Raw genomic sequence first — 17,083 nt, 5'->3', positions numbered from 1 at the left:
TAATTATTGCCACATGACAGCGATGGTCATCTGGCAGATTTCTTGAAAAGCGAGCTCTCTATTTGCCCAACACATATTGTTTTTGCTTCGTGCAACCAAAGCACGCTCCAGCGTGGCTGATCAATATAAACACAAGCAAAAAGCTTCCTGTCCTTTACCAAGACTTTCTGCGAATGCATCTAACTTCTGTTTGTAGAGGCGAGCAGAATAGTTTCTGAGCCTATGGCCACTCAGAAAGTTAAAAACCAACACTATACCAATGCTGCAGCTTTATATTGAACGCATTTAAACTCACAACACTAATATCTAGTTTTGTAACGCTATCGCTAATGTCGGGGAACATTTCCCCTGATATAATAAATCAGTTAAAACATGCTTCCCAAAACGTATTAAAGTAGAAAAATGCACGGCAAAAAAGACTCTTCTTTTATTTCCCTTCTACAAAAAAAGGTATCAAAGAGAAAAAAATCTACAAAAATAAAAGAAAAATGGAAACTTTTTCCTGGGAAATGTGATCCTTTTCCAGGGAGGTGACAGACTCCCTGCATCACTGAAAACCGTAGGATAGATAAACAACAACAACAAAAAATGGGAAGGGTGAAGGTGACCAGCTGACTATATACCTTTTGAGCATATGAATTCCCCTGGGAAATACCACTGAGTGATATTTACTCACCGCGTGGGTGCAAATCACCCCATGTTAGTGCTTTAGGGTCTAAACAGACAGCAGCAGCCACATTAAGCTGTTAAATGACGAGCTGCATGAGACCGTTTTCTTAGCAAGGTGTTGTTTTTATCAGACTGAAGCAGGATTAAATCAGATCACAGCCGCACAGCGATGGAAAAAAGCCACAGACGTCACGATAATGACAATCCTTTCTTTTGGTAGCTCTTGCTCCGAGACCTCAGTGATCTCCAGACTTTTATAAGACCTTTTGCATGCCTGAGTCACTAAAAGTTTCACAGCTGGAAGGTCAAAATAATAAACCTCAGGCTACGTGAATAAGAGACAAATGGAAGGAAAAGATGTGGAAAAATGACATCTTTAATTCCACTTCATCAAAACTGTAAATTAGGGAGGGACTAACAGTCACTGTTATTAAATTACATGCAACAGACTTGAGGCACAACAGTGCTGCATGCATTTCAACAAGAGGAGTACGTCTACTTCACTGTCCAACAAACTATGACTGTCGCACACGATGCTGATTTTAGCACAATTAAATACAACCCCACTTATCCCCAAAATTGCGACGCTTTAAATGTGCTCTAGATAAGAACTGAATGCAATGATTTGCAAATATTTTATGAATAACTGAGAAAATGCATAATTTTAAGAAAAACTGGCAAAAGGTGAGTAACATGATTGGATATAAAAAGAGCCTCTCAGAAGTAATGCAGAGCAGAGGTTCAACAATTTGCAAATTGTCGAATAATTTCAGAATAATGTGCTTCAATATCAAATTATTAATACTTAAAATATGTCGTCATCTACAGTGCATAATATCAAAAGATTTGGAGAATCTGGGGGAATCCAAAAATTCCTATTGGTTGTCTGTGATCTCTGGGTGCTCAGACGGCGCAGCATTAAAAACAGGAATGATTCACTCATGAAAATCATTCCATGGGCTCAGGAACACTTCTACAAATTCATCCACAAAATGCCGGTTAAAGCTCTACCGCGCAAAGAAGAAACCTCGCGTGAACAGGATCCATGATATGTTAAAGGCAATAAATGAAACAAAAACAAATGGGGATGGAGTGCGTAACCAGGATGTATTTTTTGCTGTTGTTTACTTTGCTCTCTCGTTGCCTCTCTCAAAGGGTGACCCCGGTCCAAAGGGAATTAAAGGATACCCTGGAATACCTGGCCTACCTGTAAGTATTCAAACAGTTTGCTTGTTTATTTTTTATTTCATGCCCACCATGCAAGATGCATTCTAGGAGAAATTTTGATTCAGGAGACCTTCCTTTTTGTCGCTTAATCACAGGGACCCTTTGGCTATCCTGGAGAATATGGAGAAAAGGGCATTCCTGGATACCCCGGGGGCAGAGTAAGACTCTGTGCTTTTTGGCTTCAGTTGCAGTGCATTTAGTGACATTACTGTTTGAAATTCCTTCCGTATTTCCCTTTGTGAGGGGAACTCCTCTCACCATTTCCTCTTCTTCTGTGGTGGGTGTTGTTTGTGTTTCCGCCAAGCAGGGGGCTCCAGGGTTTAACGGACCGCCCGGCGTTCCAGGACTGCAGGTAGGGTTCGTAAGACTGTAAGCGCAGAGTTTTAGTTCTCACATTAATTATGTGCCACAGAAAATACTCAGCTGGCTTACAGGTGAAAGTAATTGTTTCTTTGCCTTCATCCCCACAGTTATCCTCTTATATTAGACACATTTTCTTTCCTACATAGAACATAGAAATGTTTTTCTCTTAAACAAATATAATTTCACCTTTATTTAGTGAATTGGGGTTTCATGTAAAAATGTAGTTAATGGTCTTGAATCATAGAAAAAAAGAGCAACACATGTGTTGCCCTTACTCCATGTTAATAATCATATTCATGTGCATTCACAACCAAAAAGTCCCACAAAAACCAAGAAGAAATACAGTACATACTTCGAAGTACACTTCAGATAACCTCATAATATCTATAGGAAACTCAGTAGTTATTGCATCCTCTTATTTTCTAACTCATGACAAAATATATATATTATTGTCAGTATAGACACCCCTGCTGCACGGCATGATAGCCATTAGTCTTTAAACCTGTACAGTATGTTAAATTTAGATTAATTTTTCTTCTTCCACCCAGGGACCCAAAGGACGTCCAGGCACCCCAGGCTCATCGGGATACCCAGGATTCAAGGTAGAATCATTGTTCCTCTAAAGCAGGTGTATAGTACAAGTCAGGGGTATTTTCTTTCAGCTGTGTTTTCCTATATCCTAATTATTATAAAGAGACATCAACATTTCTTACTAAAAAGAAGTTTTATATCATTTGTAATTAGTGAACCTGTGAATTTATAACACCACAATATATCAGATCCACACGCCGTAGGCATAAAGGCAGCAGCTGAAAGGGCAAAGTTTCTATAAAGCTTCTCTGCTATTTCACCAGCAGATGGGGCTACTGTGCTCACACTGATGGTAACAATTTTTATTGCTCTATCTGTAAAATATACTACTCTTGTTACAGAGGTAATGATGACTTGTAAAAGCTTAATATTTTTTGTAAGGATATTTTTTAATATAAAACATTAACAATAATTAAGTTGCCTAATCACGGATCTAAGTTCATTTATAAGGAGTACCCTAGCTTAGCAGTTACAGGACATTTCATTAAACCCTTTTGACTTCTTGGTAACGCAAATATGTAATCAGCCAATAATATGGCAGCAGTTGTATTTGGACATGTTGACATGGTCACCTGATGACCTGCTGAGGTTCAAACCGAGCAAAGAATGAGGAAGAAAGGTGGGTGAAGATGCCTTGTTAATATCAAAGGAGAGTGGCTTGACTACTCTGAGCTGAGAAGAAGGCAGTAACTCAACAACCGCTCATTACAGCCAGAAGAGCAAACGAGCATCACTGAAAGCACAAAATGTTAATATCACTCCGCCACAATGACTCATTTTCAGCTGGCACCCTCTGGGTTTTATGGTTAGCTAACTAAAAATGGCTACTTATCTATATGTTGGTTTAGAGAGATGGTACCATCAATATTTCTGCTCTAACCTGTTTTTTGGGTACATCTTGTAGGGAGACCAGGGAGACCCCGGACCCCCAGGACCTAGCTCTTTTGTTAATGGGGGTTATGCTATTCAAGGTAACATGAACACCTTGAGTTTTTTTACACGTGTTCCTGTGAACCACCTGCCCTTTAACCACCTCTTCTGTGATTGGTTGCAGGACCTCTAGGGGACTTGGGTTTACCTGGCTTTCCAGGAACCCGGGGTGACCAGGGACCTCGAGGCTTTCCAGGACCTCCCGGCCAACCAGGACCTGATCGTTTTGGTCCAGGTAATACACACAAATTCACACTGATCATGGAGGATTAACCACCATCAGTAATGATCTTTATACAACAGAAGCTGTCTGTGCACACAGGTCTTCAAGGTCCTCCTGGGCCCAAAGGTGTAAAAGGAGAAGTGGGTGACCCCGGCTTACAACCCACTGGTTTTGAAGGTTTCCCAGGACTCCCTGGGCCCCCAGGACCCAGTGGCCTTCCTGGAGCTCAAGGCCCTCCAGGTACATTTACACAAAAACAGCAGATAAAGCTCTGTGGTCCTTCCCTCTCAGGCAAGCAGAAGTAGAAACCGAATATTTGAAAGTACAGCTTTCTTTTTATTTTCCTCCTAATTTTCTTATACATGTTTGATCTTTGACTGTTGTGTAAGTTGTGCTCAGTCTCTGTTACTGTTGGGGTTATGGGGATTGAAGCAAAATATTTTTCAGTATATTTAAAAATAGGTTTTTACATTTTAAACACAAAATTCAACTACTCGGTAGTGAAAGACAAGACATAGAAACACTTTCAAATATAACAGCTGACTGACTTTGCTGTCCTCCAAGGCACAAACGCTGAGCCCTGCTACATCTATCCTGATACAGGTCAGTCCTACAGGTATCCCAAAGGCAGCCATATTTCTTTGAAACTCGCCAGCAACAATCACGCTGCCAAAGTGAAATTCAAAACCGCAGACTCAACTTTCACAGCCAGCATCTAGCTGCCACAATGCTTTTATTTGAATCACTTCTGTGCTGTGGAGGGAGCGGTTGTTAGTATAGAGTGTAGCCAGCTTCAGTCTTGGATATGAGAGGCTCTCTCTACTGATCCAAGCTGCTTCTCTCATCTCTGGTGACAAGGTGTCGCCTGCTGTGAACGTAATTCACAGATCTCACGTGGACATTAACGCTTGCTAGCAAAAGATTTTTTTTAATGACTGTTTATTTGTAAAACAAACACATGGAAACACAGGGAGAAACAGTCTGTGTAACGTATTGGAAGGAAATCATTGGAAAAACATCCAAAGGTGGTTATAAGTAGGGCTGCCACGATTAGTCGACTAGTCACGATTACGTCGACTATCAAAATCGTCGACGACTGATTTAATAGTCGACGCGTCGTTTGAAGCTTTGTAAGATCCCAAAAGACGCAGGAATAAGTAGTAGGATTTAAGAGTGTAATAACGGACTGAAGCAGAAGATGGCAGCACTGCATGTACAAGGATGCCAGCTGCCGTTAAACCCCGAAGAAGAAGCTCTGTCCCAGAATTCATAGCGGCCCAGCGCAGTTTCCAACAATGGCGGCAGCTAGTTAGTTTTAATATTACTCTTATTATTCTTTCTGGGTCATAAAATAAATGTTTAACATATTTTCAGGCGAGAATGTAGCTGTGTAAACCTCAAATTTCTGCTCAATTTATCAAGACACCACATATTTTCAAAAGCGCTCCAACGTTTTCGGAGACGTCTGTTACCCACTAGCTCGATAGCTAGCCGGGGGCTAGACTCACTAGAGCCAATGAGAACACCAGACTCCCGGCAGATTGTTTTCAAACCCACCGCCGTCTTTCGCTACTCAGGTTTAACATATATAAGTCACTTAGATAACTTCAAAATGTTATTGTTTGGCTTTTTTCAGGATTTTATTTGTTCCTGAGTAAATCGGTTTGGCTGAGATTAAAGTTATAGTTTTTACACAGCTGAATAAACATCAACCAGACCGCTGATTGTCAGAAGTGTGAGATGCTCGAGAATTTACTCCGGTGTCCTGTTATATTTTAGATAGCAAGGAGTTTATTCAACTTCACCGAAACAATCTGCAAATTTCATTAAAATTTAATAAACTATCATCTTGTCTTTATTTTTAGTTAGCACATACCTTAAACACTTAAAGCTGTAAGCTAATGATAGTTATATAAGAGCAGATGCTGCTGGTGCAATAAGCTGTACAAGCCCAATGGATGATGATCTGATTAGTCACTAATCGCAAAAATAATTGGTGACTAGTCGACTATCAAAATAATCGTTTGTGGCAGCCCTAGTTATAAGATGATTTCACTGGCATGGAAGATGACTGTGTTTGGGTATTTTCTTTGCCGGGGTAAGACTCCGAACTAGTGATGTGCGATACCACTGATTTTCTTTCCGATCCGATACCAAGTAATATTCAGGGTGGTATCGACGATACTGATCCGATACCGATACTTTGTACAAAGACTTATTTTATTTATTGTATCTCAAATTATAGCATCATAATGATTACAGGACATCAGATTACTTGTTCTTATCACTTAATAATGCAGGGTTCCTCATATAGAAATAAAAAAAACTGTTGTGGCTATTTGAACACGTTGCCTGCCTGCAGCACTAAAGGACTCGTGAGAGACGTCTGTCTCGCCCTAGCAGCACCTGTCCCTCTCCTCCTCTTCAGTTCGCCTCAACATATGCTCGTCATATTCTGTGATATAATTTACTCTGAGGTGTTTGACAAGGTTAGTGATGTTGCCACAACCATACATGCCAAGACTCCCGATTTTTCCGGGAGAATAAATTTCAGTGCCCCTCCCGAAAATCACCATTCTCCCGAATTTCTCCCGATTTTCCACCCGGACAACAAAATTGAAAAACCATATCGCAGAATTCATAGCACGGCCCAGCCAATTCCAGTTTCCAACAATGGCGGCAGCTACTTAGTTTTAATATTACTCTTATTTCTCTTTCTGGGTCGCAAAAAAACTTTTAACATATTTTCAGGTAAGAATGTAGCTGTGTAAACTTCAAATATCTGAGCCGACCGACACATCGTCTTCAAACCCCCGCGGTCTTTCGCTACTTGGGTTAAACATGATATATAAGTCACTTTGATAACTTAAAAATGTTATTGTTTGGCTTTTTCAGTGTTTTATTTGTTCGTGAGTAAATCGGTTTGGCTGAGATTAAAGTTATTAGATTAGATTAAATTTAACTTTATTAATCCCTCAGGAGGGTTCCTCCGGGGTTTTCACACAGCTGAATAAACGTCAAACAGAAAACTGATTAAACAGAAGTGTGAGACGGTCGAGAGTTTACGTGAGTGCCCGGTTATATTTTAGATAGCAAGGAGCAGACGGCAGAGTTTCCCTCCACCGAGGGAGCTCGTGACGTACTACCCGGCTTTCTTTAGAAGGCCGGGTCCTCAGGTGGAAGCAGCCTCCGAATTTACGTATTTTATCCGATAAATAAACCCTGTAAAATGTATTTATCCCCTCCCCAACAGCCCTTTTGAATGTCTCCCTAGTATGGCCACAACACCACACTCTTGGAGCACTTTTTTGCCACATGTATCGCAAACCACGTCTCAGCTGTTTGTGGAGGTAAAATATGTCCGCACATGACTCCAATTACGCTCAGCTATTGTTGTGAGCGCGCACGCCAAGGGGCTGCGAGACATTTATACAGCCGTATTTCGCACATGACTATGAAAAGCGGAAGAGGAAGTAGTTCCTTTGAATGTAGACAATCCGAATGTTATAGTTTCTTTCCACTGTGTTCCTGTTAATGATAAACTACAAATTTACTCTAAATTACTAAAATATCGATATTTTAATGTGAGAATCGATTCTAGAATATAAATGATTGGTATCGGAGGAATCGATATTTCAGGATCGATCCGCACATCACTACTCCGAACTGCAACAGGCTGTGCATGCTGCTTCCGGTGAGTAGCTCTTAACCATAACGGTTGATGTAAAATCACTGAAGGGGTTCATGTTGTTTTACATTTTAAGATGACAAAAAATAAGCCTCTCATCTTGCAACAGCAGCTTAAATCTTTTGTCAAACCTGGAAACCAAACAAAGCAAACTAACCTGATTTTAAACTGTGGCTTCGAGCCGCACTTCCGCTCTGCTGGCTTGAGTAATTCCTTTTCCGGTTATTGAAAGCATGGTTTCAAAAGGAGAAGCAATAAATCAGTTCAAGAAACTTAAACAAGTATAAAGTGTTTGTGTAAAATCTTAAAGTAACAATTTGTGACTTTTAAAACTACTTTGCGGTCAGTGTAACCTCTAATGGGTGTAGCTTTGCGTGTGTGTTTGTGCTTACAGGTGACTCTGAAGGTCTACCAACTGCTCCCCCTGGAGGCCCCGGGCTGCCTGGTCCCAGAGGACTTCCAGGAAACATTGGTCCCAAAGGGTTTAGAGGTACACACAGATATGCAGACTAGGGATGCAACGATACCAGTTTTTTCAAACCGATACGATACCGATACTTGGATCTGAGTACTTGCCGATACAGAGTACAAAAACCGATACTTCTACCACACACACACACACACACAAAAATGCAGTGAATTGGAAGACAGGTTTTATTTTATTCTCTGCCGATAAAAAATAAAATCTTAATAAAAATGACCACAAAAAATTTTCAAGTGAAAAATAAGCACTATTGCGGAGTCTCCACGTTGTAATTTAACAAAATATCACTGAACTATTGGCACTGTCCCGAGCTTTCAGAATAATAAATAAACACTTCTGTTTATTTATTATATTTCATATCACAGCTCGAGTATGCTGAGAAGACGGTGCAATCCTATGTTTTCCACGACCGGCATTGGCTGGTCATCCAGAGCGATAAAATGAGTCAGAGCCTCTGTTATTTTAACTGCCCGTGGATTTTCTCTTGATATTTTTCTTCGCTTTTCCAAAACCTGAGTTAAAGTTGGCTGTTCCGGTCCACACTGCTGACATTTTGTTTATCCTAGCTACAGCAGCCTCCAGTTTCTCTTTTTTATCTGGAGTCGCCAGTCTCACTCGCCTAACCCTGTGCCTGTTTAGCGCGGGATGTCCCCCTAGTGGCCAATCTAAAAAACTACAACAGAAATGACCAGCCACCCTCTGATTAATGAAATAAGTTGGTATCGGTTCATGGTATCGGTTAACTTTTACGAGTATGAGTACACACACATTTTACAGTATCGGCCCCGATACCTGATACCAGTATCGGTATCGGTGCATCCCTAATGTAGACTTCATGAAATGAAATGATTTGTTTCTTGCAAAAATATATTTAAATCATAGCGTTTTTCAAAAATGAGTCAAAATTGTTGCCGAGAAGTGAAGAGGTGAGTGAGGAGTTTACCCACACAGGAGCAGATGTAATAAATGAAAAGCAAGCAAAATACAAATACGAAGCATTGGTATCCAAGGAAACTAAAACACAACTACTGGAAATGAAAGCGACAAAAAAAAAAGTGTGACAATCTACAATTCTTAATCCCGCCGTCCTGCAGGCGACCCTGGTGACTGCAGATGTTCTGGAGGAGACTTCTCGGGGTTAGTTGGACCACCTGGACGTCCAGGAACCAATGGCAGTCCTGGCCTGCCTGGGGTGAAGGGTTTTCTTGGAGACCCCGGTTCACTAGGCTTCAGTGGTCGTCCAGGACCTAGTGTAAGCAAAACTTTGCCCTTGATATGACTTGAATGGGAATTATTAATAATAATAATCATCATCATCATCGTATTAATCATAATGATAAGTAATTTAAATGCATGCATACCAGTTTCTGAAGTTTCACATTTCTGTAACTCTGCAGGGTCCTCCTGGTCAGCAGGGCTTCTCCGGGCGTAAGGGAGAGAAGGGGGCTCCATATTACCCCACCCTAAATCTGGGGTTGAAGGGAGCCATAGGAGATCCTGGACCCAGAGGACCTACAGGTGAAACAGGAAAACCTGGAAGAGACGGACTGCCTGGCTTCCCTGGATTTTCTGGACCCCCAGTGAGTCCTTCGAAACACAGTTTACATATTAGTTCATCTTCAGAAAGATTTGAATTTAATACGTTTTTAAAAAGACATCCAAATGAGGATCATTGTAAACTCATTTCCTCTTTCCTCTCATATATTTTCTGTCCTTTCATTTCGTTTTTTTCCCTTTCTTCTTCTTTTGTTTTTCGTCTCTCGCTTCTTTCCTGTCTTTTCATCTCATTCCCTTATTTCCTTTCTTCTCCTGTATAATTTCTGTGCCTTTCTGTTCTTCCCCCTTTTATTTTGTATTTTATCATCTCTTTCCTTCCTTTTTCTCTTTTCCTTCCTTTTATTTTCTTTTGTCTTCTGTTTTCTCTCCCACCTTTTCATTATCCTTTTGTTTTACTCATATTTTCTACCACTCACCTCCTTTGCTTTCCCTTTTTTGCTTTTTTTACTTTCTTTTTCTTATATTTCCTCTAACTTTCCTTTTCTCCTTTCTCCTGGACTATCCTTTTTCCCGTTTCCTTATTTTCCATTCCCTCTTCCATTTCTCGCCTTTCTTCTCCTTTCTTTCCTTTGCCTTCTTTCCTTTCCTTCCTTTCCTTTCCTTTCCTTTCCTTTCCTTTCCTTTTCTTTCCTTCCCTTCCCTCTCCTCTCTAGGGTGATGCAGGCATCGGCTCAAGGGGAGAAAAAGGATTCCAAGGATTTCCAGGTTCTAAGGGACGTCCTGGAGGCCCTGGTGAGCCGGGCATTGGCTATGATGGAGCACCCGGCTTGCGTGGAGACCCTGGAGAACCCGGTATACCTGGTTCTCCAGGTATACCGGGTTCACCTGGAGAGAAAGGTAAATAATGGTGTTTTGAGTCTGTGTCCGTGAGACAGAGAATGACATAAAATATGTGAATGTGTGTCATGCAGTCTTCTTCCACAGGGCGATATGCACACCACCTCATCCCATCACTGTCCATCCTCAGCACACAACAGTTATCATCCTCACATGCTAGATCATTATAAGACCTCTGTGAGGCAGCCTGTCCAGGACTGGGACAGAGCTTGTGGCTCTTGCTAGATTTCCTCTTCCAAAGCAGCTTCCTGCTCTCCGTGTTTCCTCGGCTGCAGCAGCAAACGATTAACGAAATGATTAACGGTCTCCATTAATGTACTTACACCTGCAGCCAACAATCTATAAACTGCTTCCTTAATGGAATGATTGATGCTTAATGATGATGATGTATTTGCTGATTAAGCTAAAACGACTGTGCTTGTTTAGTCTCAGAACAGGTGAGAAGTTTGATGTTTGCCATGTCTGGCTTTTTACCCAAAAATCTGCTGCTAAACTAAATTTATATAACCAAACCAAAACATAGTTTTTGTGTGTTTTTTCTTCTGCAAATCTTTTTTTTACTAATCTTATATTAGCTTATCAACAGTCAGCTTTTAGCTACACTTTTCAGTTTTTTGCTACAGCCACAATGAATATAAAATGATGGCAGCAGCAGACGCCCGCATCTTCCTGAGACTAAATGACACAAACCTTTTGGCAGCAGCTGGCCACTCATCTTTAGTATGAATGTGTGCTTTCATACCATGACGACTGATTAATTTTTGCTTTTAATATGAAGGTTATTGTCGCTGGCAGGAGTTAAGAGAGAACGAAGTGTTTGGACAGATGCCCCTCCTTCCTCTCTCTCCTCTCATGTTGACGGCAATAACCTGTTTTTGCCTGAACTGAATGAACTTATTGCTGATACCTGTTGTGATGAAAACCCAACTCAGTGGCTTTATTGGGGCATGCAAATCAACCTAACTGGCTTTGTATGCTGCCACCTTCTGCCTCTCCCTCTCTCTCTACCTGTCTTTATCTCCCCCATCCATCCATCCCCTCGTCTCTCTGACCTCCTTTGTGCATGTGTATCTATCCAGGTGAAAGCATCTGTGAAGGGCTTAATGACGCCGAGGAGGGACAGGGTGGGTAACTGATTCTTTTATCCACCAGCCAGGCTAGTGAGCCTTCGACAGAACCTCTAGAGTTAGTTTCAGGCAGACGAGCAGCTGGTGGATGAATATGCTGCTGCTGTTTACAATGGAAGCAACCTGTTCGGTCTGTCTGATGGGTTTCAAAAAAAGAGCATTCCACATTCAAGGAATGATGCTTCAATTATATGACTTTCAGAAACAAGAGAAACTTTTTAGGCCAGTAAACCTCCCACGAACAGTTGGGTCCAAAGTTATTGCAGTAGTGTGTAAAGAACTGTAAATGTCATAATTCATAAAACTAAAATAGAGAGAAAAGAAAATATGGTATCAATGATGACCATTAAAAATATAACCATGGGTTTTGCTTTAGTCAAGCCTGTAGGACCTCGAAGATAGAAAAGGGAAAAATTACTCAGTATATTTAGGGAGACAAAATAACTTGTGATCATAATCCAAACCTGAGCCTATAATCTGGTTAAACAAAAGTTGTTGTCTTTGTTCCCTAATTGCCAAGATTTGGGCATAAAAAGAAAGAATGATTCTGATTGCTTGGGGTTATAGTTAGGCTTAGGTTTGGCACAGATGATGACTTAGATCTCAGAGGGTTAATGATGTGATAGCCTGGATGTAAGCCATTCATCAGCTTTGGGTTGCCAGGTTATGCATTTTCCTAAATAGCGCATGGTATCCTTTTTATCATTCTGCCCTTGTAATATTAGTAGACCCTTGGTAAACACCTAAGAAACTCCAGTGCTTCTGCAGCTCTGTCAAAAAGCATTGTGTCAAAGATATTTTTCACAGTCTGGGAGCTCAGACTATTGTTTGACGTCTTATTACAGCTTATAAATGTTTCATAAGGGAAGTCTTTTCAGAAAAAGCCCCAGTCTCCTTTAATCATGGGAAACATAGTGCGCTCTGGAAACTACTGGCTAACTGTCAATCATTTGTTCATGACGAGGCCGATGGAAGCTTCTCGCTCCCTGCATCTTCAGGGTTTCCACTCAGGCCCAGTCAGTCAATGATTGACTGTCGAGCTTCAGGGCTGTTTATACGCTCGGCTTCCAATCAAAGCTGCTGAAATCTTGCGCATGTTTTCAGGCCAAGCCTCTGCTAAATGCTTTTAATTAATGAATGAAATGAAACACAAAACCCGCACTGGATTTCTAATTCCCATTATCTTCTTAATATAATAAATTTGCTTCTAACTCCCTGCACAAAAAGTCTCTGTTGGTGTGAGTGGAGGCGATAGACAATCAGCACCTCAACAAAACATTCACTGAATATAATTATCCAACATTTTACTGTGTCTCTGTGTTTATATTGCAGTTATTTATAATAATACATTATCACATATGTCAAAAATGGTGTTAAAGCTGATGTTTCACTATACTGAAGACTTTGTTTGTATTTATTAACATGTGATTTTGACCTGTGCTACATTGTGCTAATTCAACTCTTTGCCCTGATTTGATTAGTTGAAAAGAATAAATAGGTATACATTTTTAGATGTGCTATTATGTGTCCAAGTGTTCACTCTAAATGTGTATTCAAGTGCTTGAGGTCTGAATGCTAACCTGTGTATGACTGCTACCAGGACAAACTCTGCCTTGCGTATTTACGGGTGAGGCAGGAGATCCAGGCGATTCCGGTTTCCCTGGACAACCAGGTACGATTTAACAGATGTCTTGTGGTGATTTTACAGCCTTAAAGCCTTAAACTCTATGATGATCACAGTTAGGCACAAACACACACACACCTTTACACCATATGTTCTCTGATTGGCTGCCTATCCCTCTCTATGACATCACGGATCCAAGAATAGATTGTAGTAGTTTATTTTTACACAAGTTGACCTCAACATTTCAAACTTTGCCCATGTTTAATGCACCAATCTACCAATGGAACAACAGGAAATGGAGAAAAGCATAATAGGTCGTCTTTGCATGCACTTTCACATTGTTCATTTGTAGATACAGGTGCAAATTGCATGATTTTACTTTGTGGCTCTAGGTTTTGTAGTTGATCAATTAAGATTCTCAATCAGTGTTTACAGAAATAAGATGAATATGTTCATTAATAATTTTATGAAACAACTTTGCCTGTATTACTGCTTGTAATGTTGTTGTGAATATTGCTTACGAACTGGGGAAACAAATCATCAGAATCAGCTAATAATAAGACATCAACTTGTGCCTCTTTGCCAGGTCTTAAAGGTAAAGCAGGGCTGCAAGGGCCCTCTGGACGTCCAGGGTTTGATGGCCCCAAAGGAGAAAGAGGAGACCCCGGCACCGGAGGCGTGCGTGGACCTGAAGGTAAAATTGCGTGGTGGGGTTTCTCTGTATCAGACTGCAATAAGACATAACATGCAAAAGTCAAATATTTACAAATGAAATTTAAAGTTTTTTTATTGTAATGTAAATTGAATTGTGTAATTCATTTAATTATCCTCTAATCTCTGATTTAAGCCTTCTTATAATGCTATTACACAAAGGTAGTGTCATGGCAGGGATAGCTGGTGTGTTTATGAATTGGACCCAAAAGCAGACACAAGATACAAAAAAATAGAAGAACGAAGCAAGGACATGAAACTGAATGGGAACATGCAAAAATGTAACTGTGAAATAATCAAAACATAAAAATGAAAATGAGTATGAACATGAACATGAACCCGGACAATTGGAAACTTTGACATGAAGACAACAAAACAGCCCGACACTCAACAGAGGAAGATGGGCGACTTAAATACACAGAAGGGTAATGATGGAAGTGGAAACAGCTGGGGAAACACAGCTGAAACAAATAAACATGACGCCACAGGGGAAGCAAAACTAAACACACTGAACATGGAAACAAGACTTACAAAATAAAGCAGGAAACATAATGAAGCATAGACACGACAGCACAAGGGTGACAATTAGAACATGGATCAGAAGGGAGAGACTAATGCACTGGCATAAATGAAAGTGAAAACACAGAGGACGAGACCGACTACACAGAGGACAGGAAACGACTCGTAAATCAGGAGACACTGATGGAACAAAAACTAGAATAAAACTCAACTAAACCCTAATTCAATAATAATACCAGAGCTTAATATTATCTCAATCTTAACATGTTTATTGACATGTTTAAAATATGTCAATAAACATGTTAAAAAGTAATTAATTGTGGAGATCTTGAAATGTTCGCGTTGCAGGGGCCACGTCTACAACCATGCGCATGGGCAGGTGATGTCTTCAAAGCAACCTTGGTGTTTCAAGATGGCGTTAAAATGGCAAAAAGACAGTCAGTCTGCTATCACTTTGTGATTAAATAGGATCAAGTGGTAATTACATGCAATCTGTTTGTGATAGCAGACTGATTAACTGGGATAAATCTGTTCACATAAACTGCATCTGAAATCAAAAATTCTGAATTTCCCCCACATTCAGTCTATCGATATTTAATCTTTAACCTTGATCTTTGGCGGTTTCCTGTCCTTAACCTTGGTTGGTTGCAACTTCCTGTCACAGAGAGAGTGATAGAGAGGGTGCTTCCAACTTCACTGTTGTGCATTTTAATGCGTTGCTCATGTCATTCCCTGCAGGTTTCACTGGACCCAGAGGGGACCCTGGTATTCCAGGTATCCCAGGGCAGAGTTTTGATGGGCCCAGGGGTAAGGACGGTCTCCCAGGCCGTCCTGGAGCCAAGGGCCAGCCTGGAGAGGTGCTAGGAGCTACACCTGGATTTCCTGGTCAGAACGGTTTACCAGGAATTCCTGGAGACAAGGGCCAGCCGGGAATACCTGGAGGACCCGGAATGCCTGGTGGGTAGCAGGATTTAAGTCAGTTACCTGTTTTAATAAAACCAAATAAAAACATAGTATTCGATGGGTGTCCTGAAATAACAAATGTCAGCTGACTTAGCATTCAAATGCTTCTGCAAGCAACACTTTGTAAACAAAGTCTGTTCTTGAAGGATTTGATGGACGTCCTGGTGCTCCTGGTCGAAAAGGAGAACGCGGAGTTAACGGTTTTCCTGGTAATCCTGGCCTTCCTGGGCTTCCAGGTGACCCAAATGGTGGCACTCCTGGTCCACCTGGCCCTGATGGTAGCAAGGGTCTGAGAGGACCACCAGGTGAGAGAAAAAAAATGATTTGGGGGTTTTGTTATATTTTTTGCACATTTTACACTCGAATTTGTACCTTTGAGAGATTCTTAGTGTGAATTATTGCAAAAGAAGGTGAAATATGGCTTTGTTGTGATCTCTACTGAAATCCTTCACCTCTCATCCCTGAACCAGCTCTGGTTCATTCCTCTTTTTTTCACATCGTTCTTTCACAGTCATCCATCATCACAGTTGCCCGTTTGAATCGTGTTGTTGTTTATCAAACACTGCATCACCCACGAGAATGTCTTCTCCCTCTTTGTTTTTGTATTGTTGTATTTTTCCATGTCTCTGTTCTTCCTCCTTGTCACTTTCATCTTTTTTTCCAACACCACCACCACCATCATCATCTCCATCCATCCTCTCATCCCTCCATCCTTTTTTTGTTGGTGTTGGGTCACTCGTTATAGGCTGCCCAGGTGAGACACTCTTTCCCTCGTCCCATTGTCCATCTCTCCTCCCTCCCAGCCGCGCCACCCTTGGCTTGCATTTCCTCCATCCTCTTGCTGTTGGTGTATTAGAACAAACACTTGAACTGCTGCCTTCATTTCTCATCTGTGCTGCACACAAATGTCCATCTCCACAGTGCAGTCGTGGAGTCTCATATGGGGTGTAACACCACGTCTCTGGAAAAAAAAGATGGTAAAGGAAAGAAATTAATATGAAGGTGAATGAATACAGAGGCAAAGTAAAACATTAATGCCTATATTATTTATTATTTTCAAATTATTTTTGATTAATTGAATGGCATATTAATTTATTTATTTAATTTTATTTTTGTTCTTTATTTATTTTTGTCTTTTGGGAGAGGGTGGAGCAGCTCCTCCAAACATAGTGTTACCTCATTATCTAAGAGACGATGACTTTTGCCTATGTTTGATGAGGTGCTTCATCAAATCGTGCCATTTGACTGTGTTTGCATCAATAACTATTTTAAAGTACATAAAGCTATGATGCTAGAAGGAAATGACATCATCACACCCCACAGAAAGACTGAACCAGATGGATATTTTGTAACAGTTCTGTAAACAAAGCATTTCCGCTGGAAATGTGAAAGCCACTGTTTGCTGTTCTTACTTGCAGAAACGACTAACCTCATTGTGAACTAAGTGTTTCTGTCTAATCAGTTCCAGATGTGTTTGATGAATTAACTGTAACAGGTTTGTGTGAAAATTGAAGATTTGGGAGCAAACGCTGTTTAACTCAAAGCTAGAAGCTTTTTATTTTACACTCTT

At 40.7% G+C, this 17,083-nt stretch overlaps 1 protein-coding gene across 3 annotated transcripts in view; it reads left to right on the top strand.

Annotated features, from left to right (window-relative positions):
* The window catches only part of col4a6 (collagen, type IV, alpha 6), a 145,206-nt gene that overhangs the window by 115,674 nt on the left and 12,449 nt on the right, over window positions 1-17,083 (top strand). For 2 of the 3 annotated variants that reach the window (XM_087835292.1, XM_087835284.1), the window contains exons 14-29: window positions 1,825-1,878; window positions 1,992-2,054; window positions 2,204-2,248; window positions 2,808-2,861; window positions 3,755-3,821; window positions 3,905-4,015; window positions 4,103-4,243; window positions 8,086-8,181; window positions 9,270-9,427; window positions 9,573-9,755; window positions 10,386-10,569; window positions 11,649-11,693; window positions 13,297-13,368; window positions 13,907-14,014; window positions 15,289-15,507; window positions 15,660-15,818. In XM_087835292.1, the coding sequence (XP_087691418.1) occupies window positions 1,825-1,878; window positions 1,992-2,054; window positions 2,204-2,248; window positions 2,808-2,861; window positions 3,755-3,821; window positions 3,905-4,015; window positions 4,103-4,243; window positions 8,086-8,181; window positions 9,270-9,427; window positions 9,573-9,755; window positions 10,386-10,569; window positions 11,649-11,693; window positions 13,297-13,368; window positions 13,907-14,014; window positions 15,289-15,507; window positions 15,660-15,818 (1,759 nt within the window). The remainder of the gene's footprint in view (window positions 1-1,824; window positions 1,879-1,991; window positions 2,055-2,203; window positions 2,249-2,807; window positions 2,862-3,754; window positions 3,822-3,904; window positions 4,016-4,102; window positions 4,244-8,085; window positions 8,182-9,269; window positions 9,428-9,572; window positions 9,756-10,385; window positions 10,570-11,648; window positions 11,694-13,296; window positions 13,369-13,906; window positions 14,015-15,288; window positions 15,508-15,659; window positions 15,819-17,083) is intronic. The other variant, XM_087835288.1, reaches the window with a different exon arrangement.

Source organism: Neolamprologus brichardi, chromosome 3 (assembly GCF_056152115.1).
Source record: "Neolamprologus brichardi isolate AB-2024 chromosome 3, ASM5615211v1, whole genome shotgun sequence".
Classification (NCBI taxonomy): domain Eukaryota; kingdom Metazoa; phylum Chordata; class Actinopteri; order Cichliformes; family Cichlidae; genus Neolamprologus; species Neolamprologus brichardi.
This window is presented reverse-complemented; position numbering and strand designations above follow the sequence as displayed.